The sequence below is a fragment of the Marmota monax genome, unplaced genomic scaffold (genome assembly GCF_021218885.2).
Source record: "Marmota monax isolate L192 unplaced genomic scaffold, Marmota_monax_Labrador192_F-V1.1 WCK01_AAM20220418_F8-fsc00076, whole genome shotgun sequence".
NCBI classification, from domain to species: Eukaryota; Metazoa; Chordata; class Mammalia; order Rodentia; family Sciuridae; genus Marmota; species Marmota monax.
Window position 1 is genome coordinate 495393 of NW_026692843.1, and position 17661 is coordinate 513053.

The 17661-nt window shown below is 35.9% G+C and overlaps 1 protein-coding gene and 1 non-coding gene across 6 annotated transcripts in view; one reads left to right on the forward strand and one right to left on the reverse strand.

Annotated features, from left to right (window-relative positions):
• Plekha1 (pleckstrin homology domain containing A1) overlaps window positions 1–17661 on the forward strand; it is a 61318-nt gene that overhangs the window by 7302 nt on the left and 36355 nt on the right. For 4 of the 5 annotated variants that reach the window (XM_046448826.2, XM_046448827.2, XM_046448825.2 and 1 more), the window contains exon 2: window positions 13348–13508. In XM_046448826.2, the coding sequence (XP_046304782.1) occupies window positions 13368–13508 (141 nt within the window). In that variant the 5' untranslated portion in view covers window positions 13348–13367. Of the gene's footprint in view, window positions 1–13347; window positions 13509–17661 lie in introns of those variants that run through there. The other variant, XM_046448828.1, reaches the window with a different exon arrangement.
• Window positions 1964–2035, reverse strand: Trnaa-agc (transfer RNA alanine (anticodon AGC)). The gene has a single exon. It is a non-coding gene; the product is annotated as a tRNA-Ala (tRNA).

The window sequence follows — 17661 nt, forward strand, 5'->3', positions numbered from 1 at the left end:
GTGTTTGTTCTTTTTTGTTTGCTGTGAAAATCTTAGTTCCTTTTTTTTTTTTTAGAATTTTTTTAATATTTATTTTTTAGTTTTCGGCGGACACAACATCTTTGTTTGTATGTGGTGCTGAGGATTGAACCCGGGCCGCACATATGCCAGGCGAGCGCGCTACCGCTTGAGCCACATCCGCAGCCCAAGACTTTAGAATTTTTTAAAAAATATTTTTAGTTGTAGATGGACAAAATGCTTTATTTTGTTTATTTAGTTTATGTGGTGCCTGGGGATCGAACCCAAGGCCTCACACATGCTAGGCAAATGCTTTACCACTGAGCCACAACCCCATCCCAGACTTCGGAATTTTTGCCCGTGTGGTAAATGAAAATCATATTTCTATGTAGTTCAGATATTTCTTTTTTTAATGTATTTTTTTAAACTTTTTAAAATTCTAATTTGTTATACATGACAGCAGAATGCATTTCAATTCATATTACACATACAGAGCATAATTTTTCATGTCTCTGGTTGTATAGTAAATATTTCTTTCTTTTTTGGGGGAGATATTTTTTAGTTGTAGTTGGACATAATACCTTTATTTTGTTTTTTTATTTTTACAGGGTGCTGAGGGTTGAACTGGGCACCTCGAACGAGTGCTCTGCTGAGTGCTCTGCTGCCGAGCTATAATCCCAGCCCTAGATATTTCTTGTTTTAGAAAGTTTTTATTTTTATTATTATTATTACTTTTGTACTGGGGATCAAACCCAGCCCATTTTTTTTAATTTTAATTTTTATTTTAAGGCAGGGGCTCGCTAAGTTGCTTAGGATCTTGCTAAATTGCTGAGGCTAGCCTTGAAATTGTGATTCCCCTGCCTCAGCATCCAGAGTTGCTGGGATTATAGACATGCACCACAGGTTTAGATATTTCTAAACTTTACTATTGTGGAGAATTGTGAACATCCACAAAAAGTAGACAAGAGTAATATAAATTGTCCTCATGCATCATCATTTAGCCCAAACAGCCCTCAGCCTAGGCTTCCTTCTCCATTTGTTCCCATCTCCACAATTATTTGGAAGCAAATCCCAGACACATTTTGTCTCTGTATCAATAGACATCTCTAAATGATAACCCATTTTATAACAGCAATAATACCATTATCACCACATAAATATCTTTTTTTAATATCATTAGACATTATTCAAATTCCCCACATTTCTTAAATAGGATTTAAATAAGGTACATATTTTATAATAGGTTTAATCTTCTTTCAAAGTCTTTTTCTGGTTTGTAGGGTCTGACCAGTTCCTTTCTTCCTTACTGCTGTTTTTTTTTTTTTTTGGGGGGGGTGAGATACTGGGTATTGAACTCAGGGGCACTTGACCAACTGAGCCACATCCCCAGCCCTATTTTGTATTTTATTAGAGACAGGGTTTCACCGAGTTGCTTAGCACCTTGCTAAATTGCTGAGGCTGGCTTTGAACTCACAATCTTGCTGCCTCTGTGTCCTGAGCCACTGGGATTACAGGATGTGCCCTGTGCCCGGCCTCTCCTATTGCTTTTTCATTTAATATTGAAGAAACTAGTTGTCCTAAGAAATTTCTGATAGGATAGATTTTTATCATTTGAATCCCTGTGGTGTAGTTTCTCATGCTCTGATTTCACTGCCTTCTGTGTTTCCTATATAGTAGAGTTGGATTTAGAGGATTGGATTCAGAATGTTTTTGTTTTTTCCCCCCAAAGTGTTCATGAATGGTGTCATACTCTTCTGTGAGGAAGTATAGGAAGTCCCCTTGCTTCTTTTTGTAATGTTAGTGGTAATGCCACATTTCTGGGGTTTTTTTGTTTTTTTTTTTTTTTTAGATTTCTCTTATGCATGGTGTTAAACATCTTTTTGTATATTTAAAGGCCATTTTTTAAGAAAGTGTTTTTTTAGTTGTAGATGGACCCAATACCTTTATTTTATTTGTTTTTATTTTTATGTGTTGCTGGGAATCAAACCCAGTGCCTCATGCATGCTAGGCAAGAGCTCTACCACTGAGCCACAACCCAAGCCCTAAAGGTCATTTTTTTTTTTTTTTAAGAGAGAGAGAGAGAATTTTTTTAATATTTATTTTTCAGTTTTCGGTGGACACAACATCTTTATTTTATTTTTATGTGGTACTGAGGATCGAACCCAGCGTCCCTTGCATGCCAGGCCGCTTGGGCCACATCCCCAGCCCAAAGGCCATTTTTAAAGGCATTGTCTGTTCAAGTCTTTTACTCATTTTTTTTCCTATCATACTTTTGATATATTTTCTTTGACCATTTTTTGTAAACTCTTTATATGTTAGGGAGATGAGCACATTGTGATAAATAAGTAGCAAATATTTTTTACTTTGATTTCACTTATCAAGTTTTTGACAAGCAGAAGCTTTTGAAAAGTTACTTGTAGTCATTTATCAATGAAATGAGTTTTTATTTCTTCTGGATTTTTTTATTGCTGCTTTTTGAAGTTATATACAGCTGTCTATTTAAAATGTACAGTTTAGCCATGTATATCACTGTAACTCCAGAAACCAAGGAAGCTGAGGAAGGAGGGTCAGGAGTTTTAAAGCCAGACTCAGCAATTTAGCAAGACCCTGTCTCAAAAGTGAAAAAGGACTAGGGATGATGCTGAGGATGGAACCCAGCGCCCCACGCATGCCAGGCGAGCACGCTACCTACCACTTGAGCCATATCCCCAGCCCAGTAATTCCTTTTTACTGTAGAGCAGTCTTCAATTACATAGATATTACTCATTTTATTTATCTGTTCACCTGTTGATGCACATTCTGGGTTATTTCTAGTTTAGGATTTATGAATAGTCACTCTAAACTTTTGTCAGTCTTTGTGTGCATATGTTTTTCTTTCTCTTGGGTAAACAGGTAGGAATAGAATGACTGGATTATAGGATAGGTATATGTTTGGTTTTATTGAGAAAACTTTTTCTAAAGTGGTTGTACCATTTTACATTCCCATCTGCAGGGTATAAACTGGATGTTCTACATCTTTAATGACATTTTGTTATCAGTCTGTATAGTTTTATTTGTTCTGGTAAGTGTGTATTTTTTTTAAATTTAAACTCAGGATTATTGATTTATAATATAAATTTTATAAATATAAATATAAATTTTAAAATTTATAAACAATCAATTTTACCCATTTTTAAAATGGGTCTAGTTCTGTGAGTTTTGGCATTTACATACAGATGCATAATCATTAGCAATCAAAAAAAGAAAATAATATTTTCCTCCTGTCCTTTGTTGTCAATTCTTCCCTCTGTTCCAAGTCCGAGCAATTCTGATCTGCTTTCCATCACTGTAGGGTTTTTTTTTTTTTTTTTCTTTTGTGGTGCTGGGGATTGAACCCTGCAAGGCATGCACTCTACCTATTGAGCTATTTCACCAGCCTCTTTTTACTCTGCATGTGATTAAGGTCATGCAAATGTGGTATTTAGGCTTAATAGTTTTAAGACATTCATAGTCTTGTATCTCACCACAATTAAGATGTAGATCAGCTCTCCCACCTCCAGAATTACCTTCTGGAATGAACTTCTTCTACCCAGGGATCTGTTCTCCTGACTTCTTTAACTTAGCAAAATACGTTTGAGACTCATCTGTTTTATATATTAATAGTTAATTCCTTTGTATTGCTAAGTTGTATTCCATTGTACTGAATATACCATTGTTAATTATTTACTCACCAGTTAAAGGACATTTGGGTTGTTTCTGGATTTTGCCAATTACGAATAATGCTCTAAAAGTTTACATGAACAAAAATACCTAGGAAGGGAATTGCTGTGCTGTATTATAAGGATTTGTTTAACATTATAAGAAACTGCTGCTAAACTGATTTCCAGAGTTGTACATTCCCACCAGGAATGTATGAGAGCTCATTTGTTCCACATTTTTGATAACATTTGGTATTGTCACATTTTTTTGTCTTTGTTTCAGCCATTCTAGTAAGTACATTGTAGTATCTCATAGTTTTTTTTTTTTTTTTGGTAATAACTTGTAGACTAATGATGATGAACATCCCTTTTTTTGATGCTTATTTACTATTTGTGTGTCTTCTTCGTTCAAATACCTGTTGAGTCTTTTGCCTATTTTCCTGTTTGATTGTCTGCCTTACTGAATTGTAATAATTACCTGCCTGTCCTGGATCCCATTTTGTGGCTTGTTTTTATGTTTTTTTAATCCCAGTTGCTGGAGATTAATGCATCACCCATCATGCCAAATGTGGGAACACCTGTAAAAACTTAAACTGAGCAGCACATTTACTATTTACAAAATAATTATGGTTTGGGAGATCTATTCTTTTTTTAAAATATTTTTTATTTGTCGATGGACCTTTATTTTATTTATTTATATGTGGTGCTGAGAATCAAACAGTGCCTCACACATGCTAGGCAAGTGCTCAACCACTGAGCCACAACCCCAGCCCCCAAGAGATCTATTCTTTTGAAGAAAGGTAATAGATAAATGAGCATTTGGACATACGTGTTTGTGAACATACATTAAAAGGATATATAAGCTCTGGATTATGATTTCCAGCCTATTTTAATGCATCTGTATCAATTTTGTTGAAATATTTGCAGAATTGAAAACTTGCGACTCAATGGAAGAGCAGACTTTTTTAGGGGGAGGTTGGGTACTGGGGATTGAACCCAGGGGCACTTAACCACCGAGCCATTCCTAGCACTATTTTGTATTTTATTAGAGGCAGGGTCTCACTGAATTGCTTAGCACCTCGCTGAATTGCTGAGGCTGGCTTTGAACTCATGATCCTCCTGCCTTAGCCTCCTGAGCCACTGGGATTACAGGCAAGTGGCTAAGAGCAGACATTTTAAATTTTGATTAAATTCAATGCATCAGTTAGGTGGTTTAGGCTTTTTATATCTTATCTAAGAAATCTTTGTCTATCCCAGAGGCCATGAAGATATATATATATATATATATATATATATTTTTTTTTTTTAAACATTTATTTAGTTGTAGACAATACCCTTATTTATTTATTTTTATGTGGTGCTGAGGATCGAACCCAGGGCCTTGCACGTGCTAGGCAAGCGTTCTACTGTTGAGCCACAATCCCAGCCCTATTATGTATTTTCTTCTGGAAGTTTTATAGTTTTTAGACTATAGCTTTGTGTGTGTGTGTGTGTGTGTGTGTGTGTGTGTGTGTGTGTGTGGCGGGGGTGCTGGGGATTTAACCCAGGGGTGTTTTACCACTGTGCTACATCCCAATTCTTGTTTTTTTTTATTTTGAGTCAGTCTATCACTAAGTTGCTGAGAGTCTTATTAAGTTGCTGAGTCTGGCCTCAAACTTGCCATCCTCCTGCTCCCCCTCCTGAGTTGCTGGAATTACAGGTGTGCACCACTGTGCCTAACTCCTAATACTGGCTTTTGCTCTCTTTTTCACTTGGTCCACATAGCTGTAGATTCATACATTTTTTTAAAAAATTATTTATTTATTTTTATTTGTTCAATTAGTTATACATGACAGCAGAATGCATTTTGATTCATTGTACACAAATAGAGGACAACTTTTCATTTCTCTGGTTGTACACGATGTAGAGTTGCACCATATGTACACAATATGTATATTACTCTTGTACCTAGGATAATGATGTTTATTTTACTTCACCATTTTTCCTGTTCCCATACCCCCAATTCTTCCCTCCCTCCCTCCTCTTTGCCCACTCAAAGTTCCTCCACCTCTCCCCCCATTATGGATTAGCATCCACTTATCAGAACATTGGCCTTTTTTTTTTGGGAATTGGCTTACTTCGCTTAGCGTAATATTCTCTAACTCCATTTATTTACCTGCAGATGCCATAATTTTATTCTCTTTTAATGCTGAGTAATATTCCGTTGTGTATATATACCACAGTTTCTTTATCCATTCCCCTGTTGAAGGGCATCTAGGTTGTTTCCACAGTTTAGCTATTGTGAATTGAGCTGCTATGAACACTGATATGGCTGTGTCACTACAGCATGCTGGTTTTAAGTCCTTTGGATGTAAACCGAGGAGTGGGATAGCTGGGTTAAATGGTGGTTCCATTCCAAGTTTTCTGAGGAATCTCCTTACTGCTTTCCATAGAGTTGCAGCACTTTGCAGTGCCACCAGCAATGTATGAATGTACCTTTTTCCCACATTCTTGCAAAGACTTACTGTTGCTTGTATTCTTGATAATTGCCATTCCGACTGGAGTAAGATGAAATCGTTTTGATTTGCATTTCTCTAATTAGAGAATTTGAACATTTTTTCATATATTTGTTTATCAGTTGTATATCTTCTGAGAAGTGTCTGTTCAGTTCACTAGCCCATTTATTGATTGGGTTATTTATTTTTTGATGCTGAGTTTTTGAGTTCTTTATATATCCTGTAAATTAGTGCTCTATCTGATGTGTATATAGTAAAGATGTTCTCCCACTCTGTGGGCTCTCTTTTCACATTATTGATTGTTTCCTTTGCTGAGAAGAAGCTTTTTAGCGTGATTACATCCCATACATTCTTGATTTGATTTCTTGTGCTTTAGGAGTCTGGTTAAGGAAGTCAGGATCTTTTTCTTCTATTAGGTTCAGGGTCTCTTGGTCTAATTCCTAGGTCCTTGGTCCACTTTGAGTTGAGTTTTGTGCATGGTGAGAGAGAGTGGTTTAATTTCATTTTGCTGCATATGGACTTCCAGTTTTCCTAGCACCATTTGTTGAAGAGGCTATCTTTTCACCAATGTATGTTTTTGATGCCTTTGTCTAGTATGAGATAACTGTATTTATGTGGATTTTGTTTCTGTGTCTTCTATTCTGTACCAGTGGTCTACTTGTCTATTTTAATGCCGATACCATGCTGTTTTTGTTACCATAGCTCTGTAGTATAGTTTAAGGTCTTGTGTTATGATGCATCCTGCTTTGCTCTTCTTGCTAAGGATTGCTTTGGCTATTCTGGGTCTCTTATTTTTCCAAATGATTGCTTTTTCTATTTCTATGAGGAATGTTATTGGGATTTTAATTGGACTTGCATTAAATCTATATAACGCTTTTGGTAGTATGGCCATTTTGACAATATTAATTTTTTCTTTCCAAGAACATGGGAGATTTTTCCATCTTCTAAGGTCTTCATTGTCTTTCTTTGGTGTTTTGTAGTTTTCATTGTGTAGGTCTTTCAACTCTTTTGTTAGATTAATTCCCAAGTATTTGATTTATCAGTTTTGTTGGTTTGTTTTTTCAAACCAGTTTTGGTTCTAGTTAACTTACTTTATTGTTTGTTTTCTTTTTTTTTGGCACTGGGGATTGAACTCAAGGCCATTCAACCTCTGAGCCACATTCCCAACCCAATTTTATATTTTATTTAGAGATAGGGTATCACTGAGTTGCTTAGTGCCTTGCCATTTCTGAGGCTGGCTTTGAACTTGTGATCCTCTTGTCTCAGTCTCCCGAGCTGCTGGGGTTATAGGCATGCGCCACCACGCCTGGCTATTGTTCGTTTTCTATTTCATTAATTTCTTTTTTTTAATTTTTAATTTTTATTTTTTAATTTTAGTTTTAAGTGGACACAGTATCTTTATTTTACATTTATGTGGTTCTGAGGATTGAACTCAGTGCCTCAAGCATGCTAGGTGAGAACTCTACCACTGGGCCACAACCCCAGCCGTCATTAATTTCTTTTCTAATATTTATCATTTCTTTTTTTTTTTTTTTAATATTTATTTTTTAGTTTTCGGCGGACACATCTTTGTTGGTATGTGGTGCTGAGGATCGAACCCGGGCCTCATGCACGCCAGGCGAGCGCACTACCGCTTGAGCCACATCCCCAGCCCTATCATTTCTTTTTTATTTTGTTAAATTTTCTTTTGGTACCAGAGATTGAATGAACTCAGGGACCCTTAAACACTGAGTCACATCCCTAGCCCAATTTTGTATTTTATTTAGAGATAGGGTCTCATTGAGTTGCTCAGTGCCTCAGCCTCCCAGGCCGTTGGGATTACAGGGGTGTGCCACCACACCCGGCTATTTTGTTAATGTTTAATTAGGTCTATATGACGGCAGAATGCATTTTGATTCATGGAACACTACTTTTCATTTCTTTGGTTGTACACTATGTAGTGTCACACCATATGTGCAGTGATACTTGTACCCAGGGTAATGATGTCATCTCATTCCACCATCTTTCCTGTTTCCATACACCCTCCTCACCCGCCCCCCTCCTCTGCCCCATCAAAGTTCCTCCATTTTTCCTACCCCTCTCCCCCAAGTTATGGATCAGCATTCACTTATCAGAGAATATTCGGGCTTTGGTTTTTTAGGATTGACTTATTTCACTTAGCATGATATTCTATTTTGTCAAATTTTAACTGTTCTTTTTTAGCCCTTTTTGTAACCAATTAAGGTGGCACTTAACATCATTGATTTTAGAGCCTTTTTTCTGATGAGAGCATTTTAAAGCTGTAAATTTTCCTCTAAAACACTTCTTTAATTGCATCCCACACAGTTTGACCTTTTTCTTTTTCATTTTCATTCAGTTAAAAAGATTTTTGGATTTCTCTCAATTTTTTTTTCTTTCATCTGTGGTTTACTTAAATGTACATCATCTTAATTTTCAATAGCTGTCCAGGTGATAATTCGATCTATAGCATTAAAAACTAACAAAAATCCAGAATGTTGTATGGTAGTATATACCTGTAATCCTAAAACCACAAATTCGAGGCTAGTCTCAGCAATTTAGTGAGACCCTCAGCAACTTCACAAGACTCTGTCTCAAGATTACAGAACTGAAAGGACTGGGCGGGTAGCTTAGTGATAAAGCACCCCTGGGTTCAATCCCCAGTACCAAAAAGAAAAAAAAATCCAGCAGGTTATAATAATAATACAATTCCTTGAATGTTTTATGCCGGTTTCTCATTTCAAATTCACAAATCTGAAATGCTTTGACATCCCAAACCATTTGAATGTTATGTTGGCACTCAAAAAGTTTCAGATCTCCACTGGGCATGTGGTATATGTCTGTAATCCCAGCTACTCTGGAGTCTGAGGTAGGAGGATCATAAATTCCAGGCCTTCTGGGCAATTTATTGAGATCCTGTCTCAAAATAAAAAAGGGTTGGAGATGTATCTCAGTGGTAGAGTACTTGCTTAGCATGTGTGAGGCTCTGCATTTAATCTCTAGTATCATACAAAAACAAAACTGTTTCAGATCGTGGAGCATTACAGATAGCAAATTTTTTGATTAGGAATGCTCAACTGGTGAAGTCTATGCAAAAATCCCAAAATTCTAAAAACTCTGAAACTTGAAATGCTTCTGGACCAAAGCATTTTAGATAATGGGTAAGATTGTTTTCTTTTTTCTTTCTTTCTTTTTTTTTTTTTTTTTTGGCGCGTGCACACGTGTGTGTGTGTGTGTGTGTGTGTGTCTGTCTGTCTGTCTGTCTGTCTGTCTCTGTCTGTCTTCTAAGAACAATTCGTTGTCTTCCACTGTTCTTTGAATTGACCCAGCTCACTTGGGCAGTTTCTTCCCTGGCTCCCTCATGCAGTTGCTGTCCCACGGCAGCCAGCACTCCAGTCCTCTGCAGCTTGACTAGGCTGGATGATCACCAGAGCCAGCCTCTTGCTCTGCTGGCATGACCAGGACAGCTGGGTGTGGGCTGGCCACTTCTCGCTACACAGCTTCTCTGTGGAATAGTTGGCTTTTACACAACATGGGGGTCTTAAAGGTAGTCTCATTTTGCATATAAGTTGTTTTTACATAGGTAATTTATCTGGTCTACTTTTTCAAAATAAGTAAGGTAAAATTCATTGGGGTAATAAGATATCCTGTAAGTTTACTTTTATAAATTGAGGTGAAATTAACATAAGACAAGCATGTTAGTGTTTTCATTTGCTGGCATTTAATACATTGTCAGATTTATGCAAACCACCATCTTAATCAAAAAGTGTCAAAACACTTTTATACGTATTACTTATACTTCCCTCTCCCCCCCACCCCCCACCTGGCAATCACCAGTCTGCTTTCTGTCTCTTTGGATGTATCTTTTCTAGATCTTTCATGTAAATGAGTTGTACAATGTGTAGCTGTTTGTTGCTGGCTTCTTTCACTTAGCGTTTAGAGGTTCATCCAGACTGTGACATATATCAGTACCTTAATTCCTTTCTCCTGTTCTGTCTGAATAATATTCCATTGTAGATACATACCCTATTTTATTTATCCATTCACTTGTTGGTGGCTGTTTGGGTTGTTTCCCCTTTTGGCCATTATGAGTTGTGCTGCTATGAATCATTCATGTTCAAGTGTTTAGTACTGATTTTCAGTCCTGAGTATGTCTGGAGTGGAATCGCTAGGTCTTATGTAATTTTATGTTTAACCTTTGAAGAACTGCCAAGCTATTTCACACAGCTGTGGTACCATTTTACATTTATACCAGTAATGGAGAGTTTCAATTTCTCCATGTCCTTGCCAACATGCTATTTTCCTGTCTTAATTATAGCCATTCTAGTGGGTATGAAGTGGTATCTCATTGTGGTTTTGGTTAGCATTTCCCTAATGGCTAATTAAATTGTGCATCTTTTTGTGTTATGATTGGCCATTTTTATTTCTTCTTGAGAAATATCTCAAGTCTTTGTCCATTTTTAACTTAGTTTTTTTTGTTATTGAGTTATAAGAATTATTTATATAGTTTGAATGCTAGACCCTTATTAGATATATAATTTGAAGATAGTTACTCCCTATAGATTGTCTCTTCAAAATATATAATATGAATGAACGCCCCCCCCCCCAATATGGGATTGAACCCAGAAACACTTAACCACTGAGCCACATCCCCCGACCTTTTTATATTTTATTTTGAGACAGGATCTCACTAAGTTGCTTAGGGCTCTATTAAGTTGCTGAGGCTGGCTTTGAATTTATGATCCTCCTGCCTCCTAGTATTACAGGTGTCCACCACACCCAGCTATTGATATCCTTTGATGCACAAAAATTTTTAATTGATGAAGTCCAGTTTATCTTATTTTTTCTTTTGTTGTTCATACTCTTAGGGTTCATCTAAGAATTCATTGCCACATCCAAGATTAAAAAGATTTACCCCTTTATTTTAGATTGTTAATGCATTTTGTGTTAGTTTTGGTGTGGTATGAGGTAGGGGTTCAGCTTCATTCTTATACCTGTGGATGTTCAGTTACATCAGCACTATTGGTTGAAAGGCTGTTCATTCCCCTTGAATGGTGCTAGCATCTGTGCTGAAAATCATTCAGCAATAGTATCTGGGTTATTTCTGGGCTCTCGGTTTTATATCATTGGTCTATGCCTGTGCTCATGGCAGTACCACAAAGTTGATAGTTTTTACTGTAGTGTATGTTTAGTATAGAGTATTAATTTTTTAAGCTTTGATTAGATTTTAGATTTGGAAAACTTGAGTAAAAAGATTATTTCTTTGTAAGTGCTAGATTTATAACACACTTTTTTTCTCTACATTTTTTTTGGTGCATTATTGTACTTATTGGTTGTTTTTATGTATTTATTCATACACAGTCAATATAATCTGACCAGTGTCATTTCCTGATGTTTCCCGTTTTCTTTCCCTCCTCCTTCCCTAGGGTCCCTTTCCTCTACTCTGCTGATCTCCCTTTGATTTTTCATGAGATCCCTTCCCCTACATCTTTTTTTTTTCTTTTTCCTCTCTGCGGACTCCCTCCCCCGCCTGGGGCTTAGGTCATATGTTACAAGAGAAACATATGACCCTTGACCTTCTGAGTTTGACTTATTTCATTCACCATAATGTTTTCACATCCCATCTATTTTCTTAAAATGACATAATTTCATTTGTGTGTGTGTCTGTGTGGTGCTGGGGATTGAACCCAGGGACGTGTACATGTGAGGCAAGCGCTCTACTATATCCCCAGCCCTCCTTTTTTTTTTTTTTTTAATGGCTGAATAAAACTTTATTAGCTGGGGTGTAGCTATGTATGTGGATAAAGCATGCTAGCCCAGCATATATAAGGCCCTGGGTTTGGTCCCCAGCACCACCAAAAAGAAAAAAACAAAAACCTTCCATTGATAACACACATTTAATGGACAACTTTATTTGAAACTTTTTGATGTGTTTCACTATTTCTCTACATATAAAATAATGATATACAGTGCGTATATCAAACTACATTGTTATTGAATCTTCTGTTGTCTTACAAATTTAAATATTCTAGTTAATTTACCTTGAGCCTTTAAATGAAGAACTAATTATACAAATTCAGTCTGCCAAAAGGTATAGTGTTGCTGGCTCTGCCAGTATAGGAACAGCTATCCGCAGAGTGGACTAAGCTTCATGTCAGGAAGATTATACATCTATAGTTTCTAGATCAAAAATGGTTGGAAACGTCACTGTTTACCCAGATCCTGGTTTACAACAATAGTTTCAATACTTTAGAACCAGAATATGTTATACTTCTTAAGTTTCTTTTAACCTGTACCTCCTCTTTTTCTCTCTCCCTTTTTTTTCCCCTGTGGTAATTTATTTGCTCAAGAAACTGGGTAGTCTGTCTTTTAGTTTCCCAACCTGGCTTTGGATTGGATCTCAGTGTTGCTGATTGGATCCCTGTGGTGCAATTTAATATGTTCCTGTGTGTTCTGAATTTCTGTCTTTGGTAGTGGGATATAAAGGGACCGAGTAATTCAGATTTAGATAACACATTTTTTGATGTTATTACATGTTCACTTCATAGAGTTTTAGAGAGATAGGGTGGTGTAGAGTTTAAGAAAGGAGCTCTGGAGTCCAGGAATCTGGGTTTGAGTTTTGATTCTTTTCCTACTAGTTCTGTAATCCAGGGCAGTTACTTACTGTCAATGTTGACGTTTTTATTTGTGAAATGGATTGGTGATGCCTACACTTAGGGTTGTTATGAAGATTAAGATAATGCATAGAAAGGAACATTGCACAGAACCTATACTAGAGTAAGTGGTCTATAAACATTAGCTATTATTACTGTTGTCTTACAAATTTAAATATTCTAAAACAATCCAAAAGGTAGATTTTCTTGCTAGGAAATTAAAATATGGAAAGCTAATTTTTGACTCACTTGAATTTATTTTAGGGTAAAAGTAAGTAACTTATTCAGCTAAGGGGTACACAACTCTTCTTTGTCCCTATCAATGTGAACATAAATTTATTTTCTAAAGTGATGTATTTTCATGCTTTAGATGTTGGCATAAATTCTTATTAACTGGTTTCGCCTAACATTGAGAAGAGTAGGCTTCTTATTAAACGACTGCATCATAGCACAGATTTAATCTTGCTTCCTATTGCAAAATTCTTTTCTTTTTTCTAGGGAGCTTACTGTTAATGTTTTATTTTACAGGGTAATGTTCAAGCCCAGAAATGCCTTATGTGGATCGTCAGAATCGCATCTGTGGTTTTCTAGACATTGAAGAAAATGAAAACAGTGGGAAATTTCTTCGAAGGTACTTCATACTGGATACCAGAGAAGATAGTTTTGTATGGTACATGGATAATCCACAGGTGTGTAAAATCCAAAGATTACCTTTAAAAAGCATAGTAAAGTTTATTTATTACATGATTTGACATGCTGTATAGGCTTTAGGATTTGTCTTTTTAGGTTATACTATGTTTATTATTACACTCTCTGTCTTATCTGTACCTATGACCCTTATTGTCTTGTTTGAGTTTCAGAAGGTAAAACTACATCATTTGATAAAAATTGTGTGTGTGTTTGTATGTGTATATCCTTCTTGGGAGAGAAGTGTTACCTCCAGTGGGATTTTTTTTTTTTTTTTAATCTTGCTATTTATTTAAAAAGTTGAAAAGTTACATATTCTAGTTTAACAGTTACTTTCCTGGAAATTTCTGTCCTTTAAGCATATGTGTAATTTAAAATTTAAATTAGCAATATTTATCAATCTTTTAAAAACAAATTTTTGTAGTTGTAGATGGACAGAATGTCTTTATTTATTTGTTGGTTTTTTATGTGCTGCCTCACGCATGCTAGGCAAGCACTCTGCCACTGAACTATAGTCCCAGCCCTTTATCAGTCTTAATACATCAAAATGATAAATGTTCCAGAAACTTGGAAGGCTAAGCAGGAGGATTGCAAATTCAAAGCCAGCCTCTGTAACTTAATGAGGCCCTAAGCAACTTAGCGAGACCCTATCCTAAAATAAAAAATAAAATGGACTGGGGATGTGACTCAGTGATTAAGTGCCCCCTGAGTTCAATCCTGGGACCAGAAAGAGGAAAAACAACAACAACAACAAAACAATAATCCCTGTTACCAAAAATACAGGTATAATAATAAATATGTACAGATTTTTAAATTTAGGTTTGTATACATTCAAATAATTTAATATAAAATTCTGTGAACCAAAATTACTGCATAATTGTGACCTACAAAGAGGACTCAGTCTATCTGTGGCACTGAGTAGGAACCACACCTGGGATTAGGCTTCTGCAAATATGTTTTCAGCTTGTATACCTACCTTGTTTATGTTCACATCTTAACTACCACAAATGCTTTTCCACCTATCTAAAATCTTATTCCTTTGAAAAAATAGTATGTATAGATGAGATATAAAACCCTTTTTAACTCTGAATGTTAAAAGGGGTGTACATAGTTCTGGTAGAAAATTTTTAACTCATTTGGTTGAGATGTTGTATGTAGGATAGGGATGATGATGATAATTATTATTATTTTAATGTGGTGCTGAGGATTGAACCCAGTGCCTCACACATGCTAGGCAAGCACTCTAACACTGAGCCCCAGCCTCAGCCCAAACTATTACTTCTTTTTTTTTTTTTTTTTTTTAGTTGCTCAAGACAATACAATGATCATGACATATCATACATTTGATTCAAATGGGGTATGGAGGATATACAATCAATCAACAATAACACGAAAAAATGCTCACCATCTCTAGCAATCAGAGAAATGCAAATTAAAACCACTCTAAGGTATCATCTCACTCCAGTAAGAATGGCAGCCATTATGAAGGCAAACAATACAAGTGCTGGCGAGGATGTGGGGAAATAGGTACACTTGTACATTGCTGGTGGGACTGCAAATTGGTTCAGCCAATTTGGAAAGCAGAATGAAGATTCCTTGGAAAGCTGGGAATGAACCACCATTTGACCCAGCTATTCCCCTTCTCGGACTATATCCAAAAGACCTAAAAAGAGCATACTATAGAGATACAGCTACATCAATATTCATAGCAGCACAATTCACAAACTGTGGAACCAACCTAGATGCCCTTCAATAGATGAATGGATAAAAAAAATGTGGCATTTATACACAATGGAATATTACTCAGCACTAAAAAAACCCAAAATCATATATAGTTCTTTTATAGTGTAAGACTTGACTGTCAGTCATTGTAATGCCATATGTGAACTGAAATATATTTAAATTTTATTGTTGCTTTGCAAGTCATTGGGATAAAGATCACAAATTAAAAATTAGGATCCCAGTTTCAAATTATGTGAGAGACTTAAAAATAGAAATCATCTGTGAGTAATTTTAAAATTTATTTGTGGGACTCATTTCAAATAAAACTTGATACAAAAGTTAAAAACAGAAATGTATGCTACAAGAAAATATATGCAAAGCAGGGGTGAATCCCTAGCAAATGTCTTGCCCAGTGGGTTTTAGATATTTGAAACACACATTACTAAAAAGTAATTATATTTGAGACAGTGTTTATTATTTTTTTCTGTGAGTCAAAATCTAGTTCTTTGCATCATCTAACCATTAATCTCACTTTTGCCCTCCAGTTTTCTGTTATCTAAGTTTTAAGTCTTTATTTATAGGCAGCCTTTCACTTTTAATTCACTTGATATTTTTTGAGTAGTGACTTTGTATTAGACATATTTTGCTGGGAACTGTTTGCTACTACTATCTTTGCAGAGCTTATTGACACCCTGTTTTATTGCCTTACCTCTGGGTCTAACCACCTTTCTTTGGAGTTAGCCACCTGATGTGTAGTCACAACTTATTACCTTTATTTACTTGGCTAGAATCAGTGGGAGGAACAATAGGTCAGCAAAAATCAAAAGTTCATCTTTGCTTTTTTTTTTTTAAAAAGTATAGATCAGATTCCTCCCTTTTAGGACCGCAGTTCTTTATCTGGGGCATGGTCCCCTCATAAACTTCTTTTCCCCAGGTAGAAACTGAGAACTCCGTGACTCCCTATAATTGCTGCTTGCCAGATTCCAGCTCCTGGTTCTTCTCCAGAGCCATCACATAGTTTAGCCTGTGTTCTCTCCCTGATAGACCTCTCTCTTTGCAAGGTCTGTGCAACTTATATGTGGTAACATCAAAATTAACCTAGAATGTTGGATATGATTTTGGTCAAGAGGTGATAACAAGTAGTTTATTCCAGGGCTCAGAGTGCTGTGGACAAAGCAGTCAAGGCAAGAGGACCCATGGCACATTTGGACAACAGTTTATCTCTTTGGCAGTGGGGGGTATCTATTGAGGGTTTCAGCAGGGTCTTTGTCACATGAATTTTGGGGAGTGAGGGTGTTACTGGGGACTGAACCCAGGGCCTTGTGCATGCTAACCACAGGTTCTACCTCTGTGCTACATATCCAGGCTCTCACGTCAACTTTTTTGTCTCTCTTGTAATTAGTTCAGTGATTTTTCTGGCTATTTGCAGAATTTAATTTTTTTTAATTCTTATTAATTTTTTGTCTTCTTTCCAGCTTATGAGAATCCTTAAAATCTTGACCTGCTGTTAATAACATTTTGTGTCACCTAAATGTAATGATTAAGACATAATTTTTTGCATGACCAATGTGATTCTGCAACCTGTACACTCAGAAAAATGAGAAATTATACCCCATCTGATTCAAATGTATGATATGTCAAGATCATTGTACTGTCATGTGTAACTAATTTTAAAAAAAGACATAATTTTTTTATGGAAACTTTAGCAAAACATCTTGTTAAGATTATTACATTAGTTAAATCATATTAAATTCCAGTTTTTAGTCATTTTGAATTACTGAAAAATATCAATTTCAAATGATTCAGTCTTATTGTTTTTGTGGAAGTGCGAGACGTGGTTATACTGATTGTAATAACTCTGGTAAAGAAAATCTGTTTGCAACTGTCTTTAGAGAGCCAATTCCTCTCTTAAGTGCTTCCACTAATCACTGGTTTAAACAAATCAATGCTAATGTATTACTAGGTATCAGTTGGGGGCTTTCTGTGTTCTGTTGTGGATGTTGATAATAGTGGAGAATTAAATAATTAAGTAACTGCTAGGAAGTGAATTTGAAGAAACCTTAAAAAGTATTTGGCAAAATGAGTTTAGGAGCTCGTAACTAACAAATGGCTTGTTTCCCTTTGTATCTTAGATGTCTTATTAGTTTATTATTTCTTTTTCATTGTCAAGTAATACATTTTGAAACCTGTTTTTTTTTTCTATTTGAACTTTACAACAGTCCTTCTAGTCCATAGATGTATTTTTAAATATTCCACTGATATTTCCCTCTACTGTGCTACTGTTTATTCTGTGATCCTACGTTTCATACTTTGATTTCTCACTTTCTTACCCAAAGGCTTAGCGCTCTGTCCAGTGAGTTAAAACAATACACTTATGGAAGATTTAAAACAAAAAAAGTTATTTTGAATTAAAGGGTAACTGTTTAAAAAAAA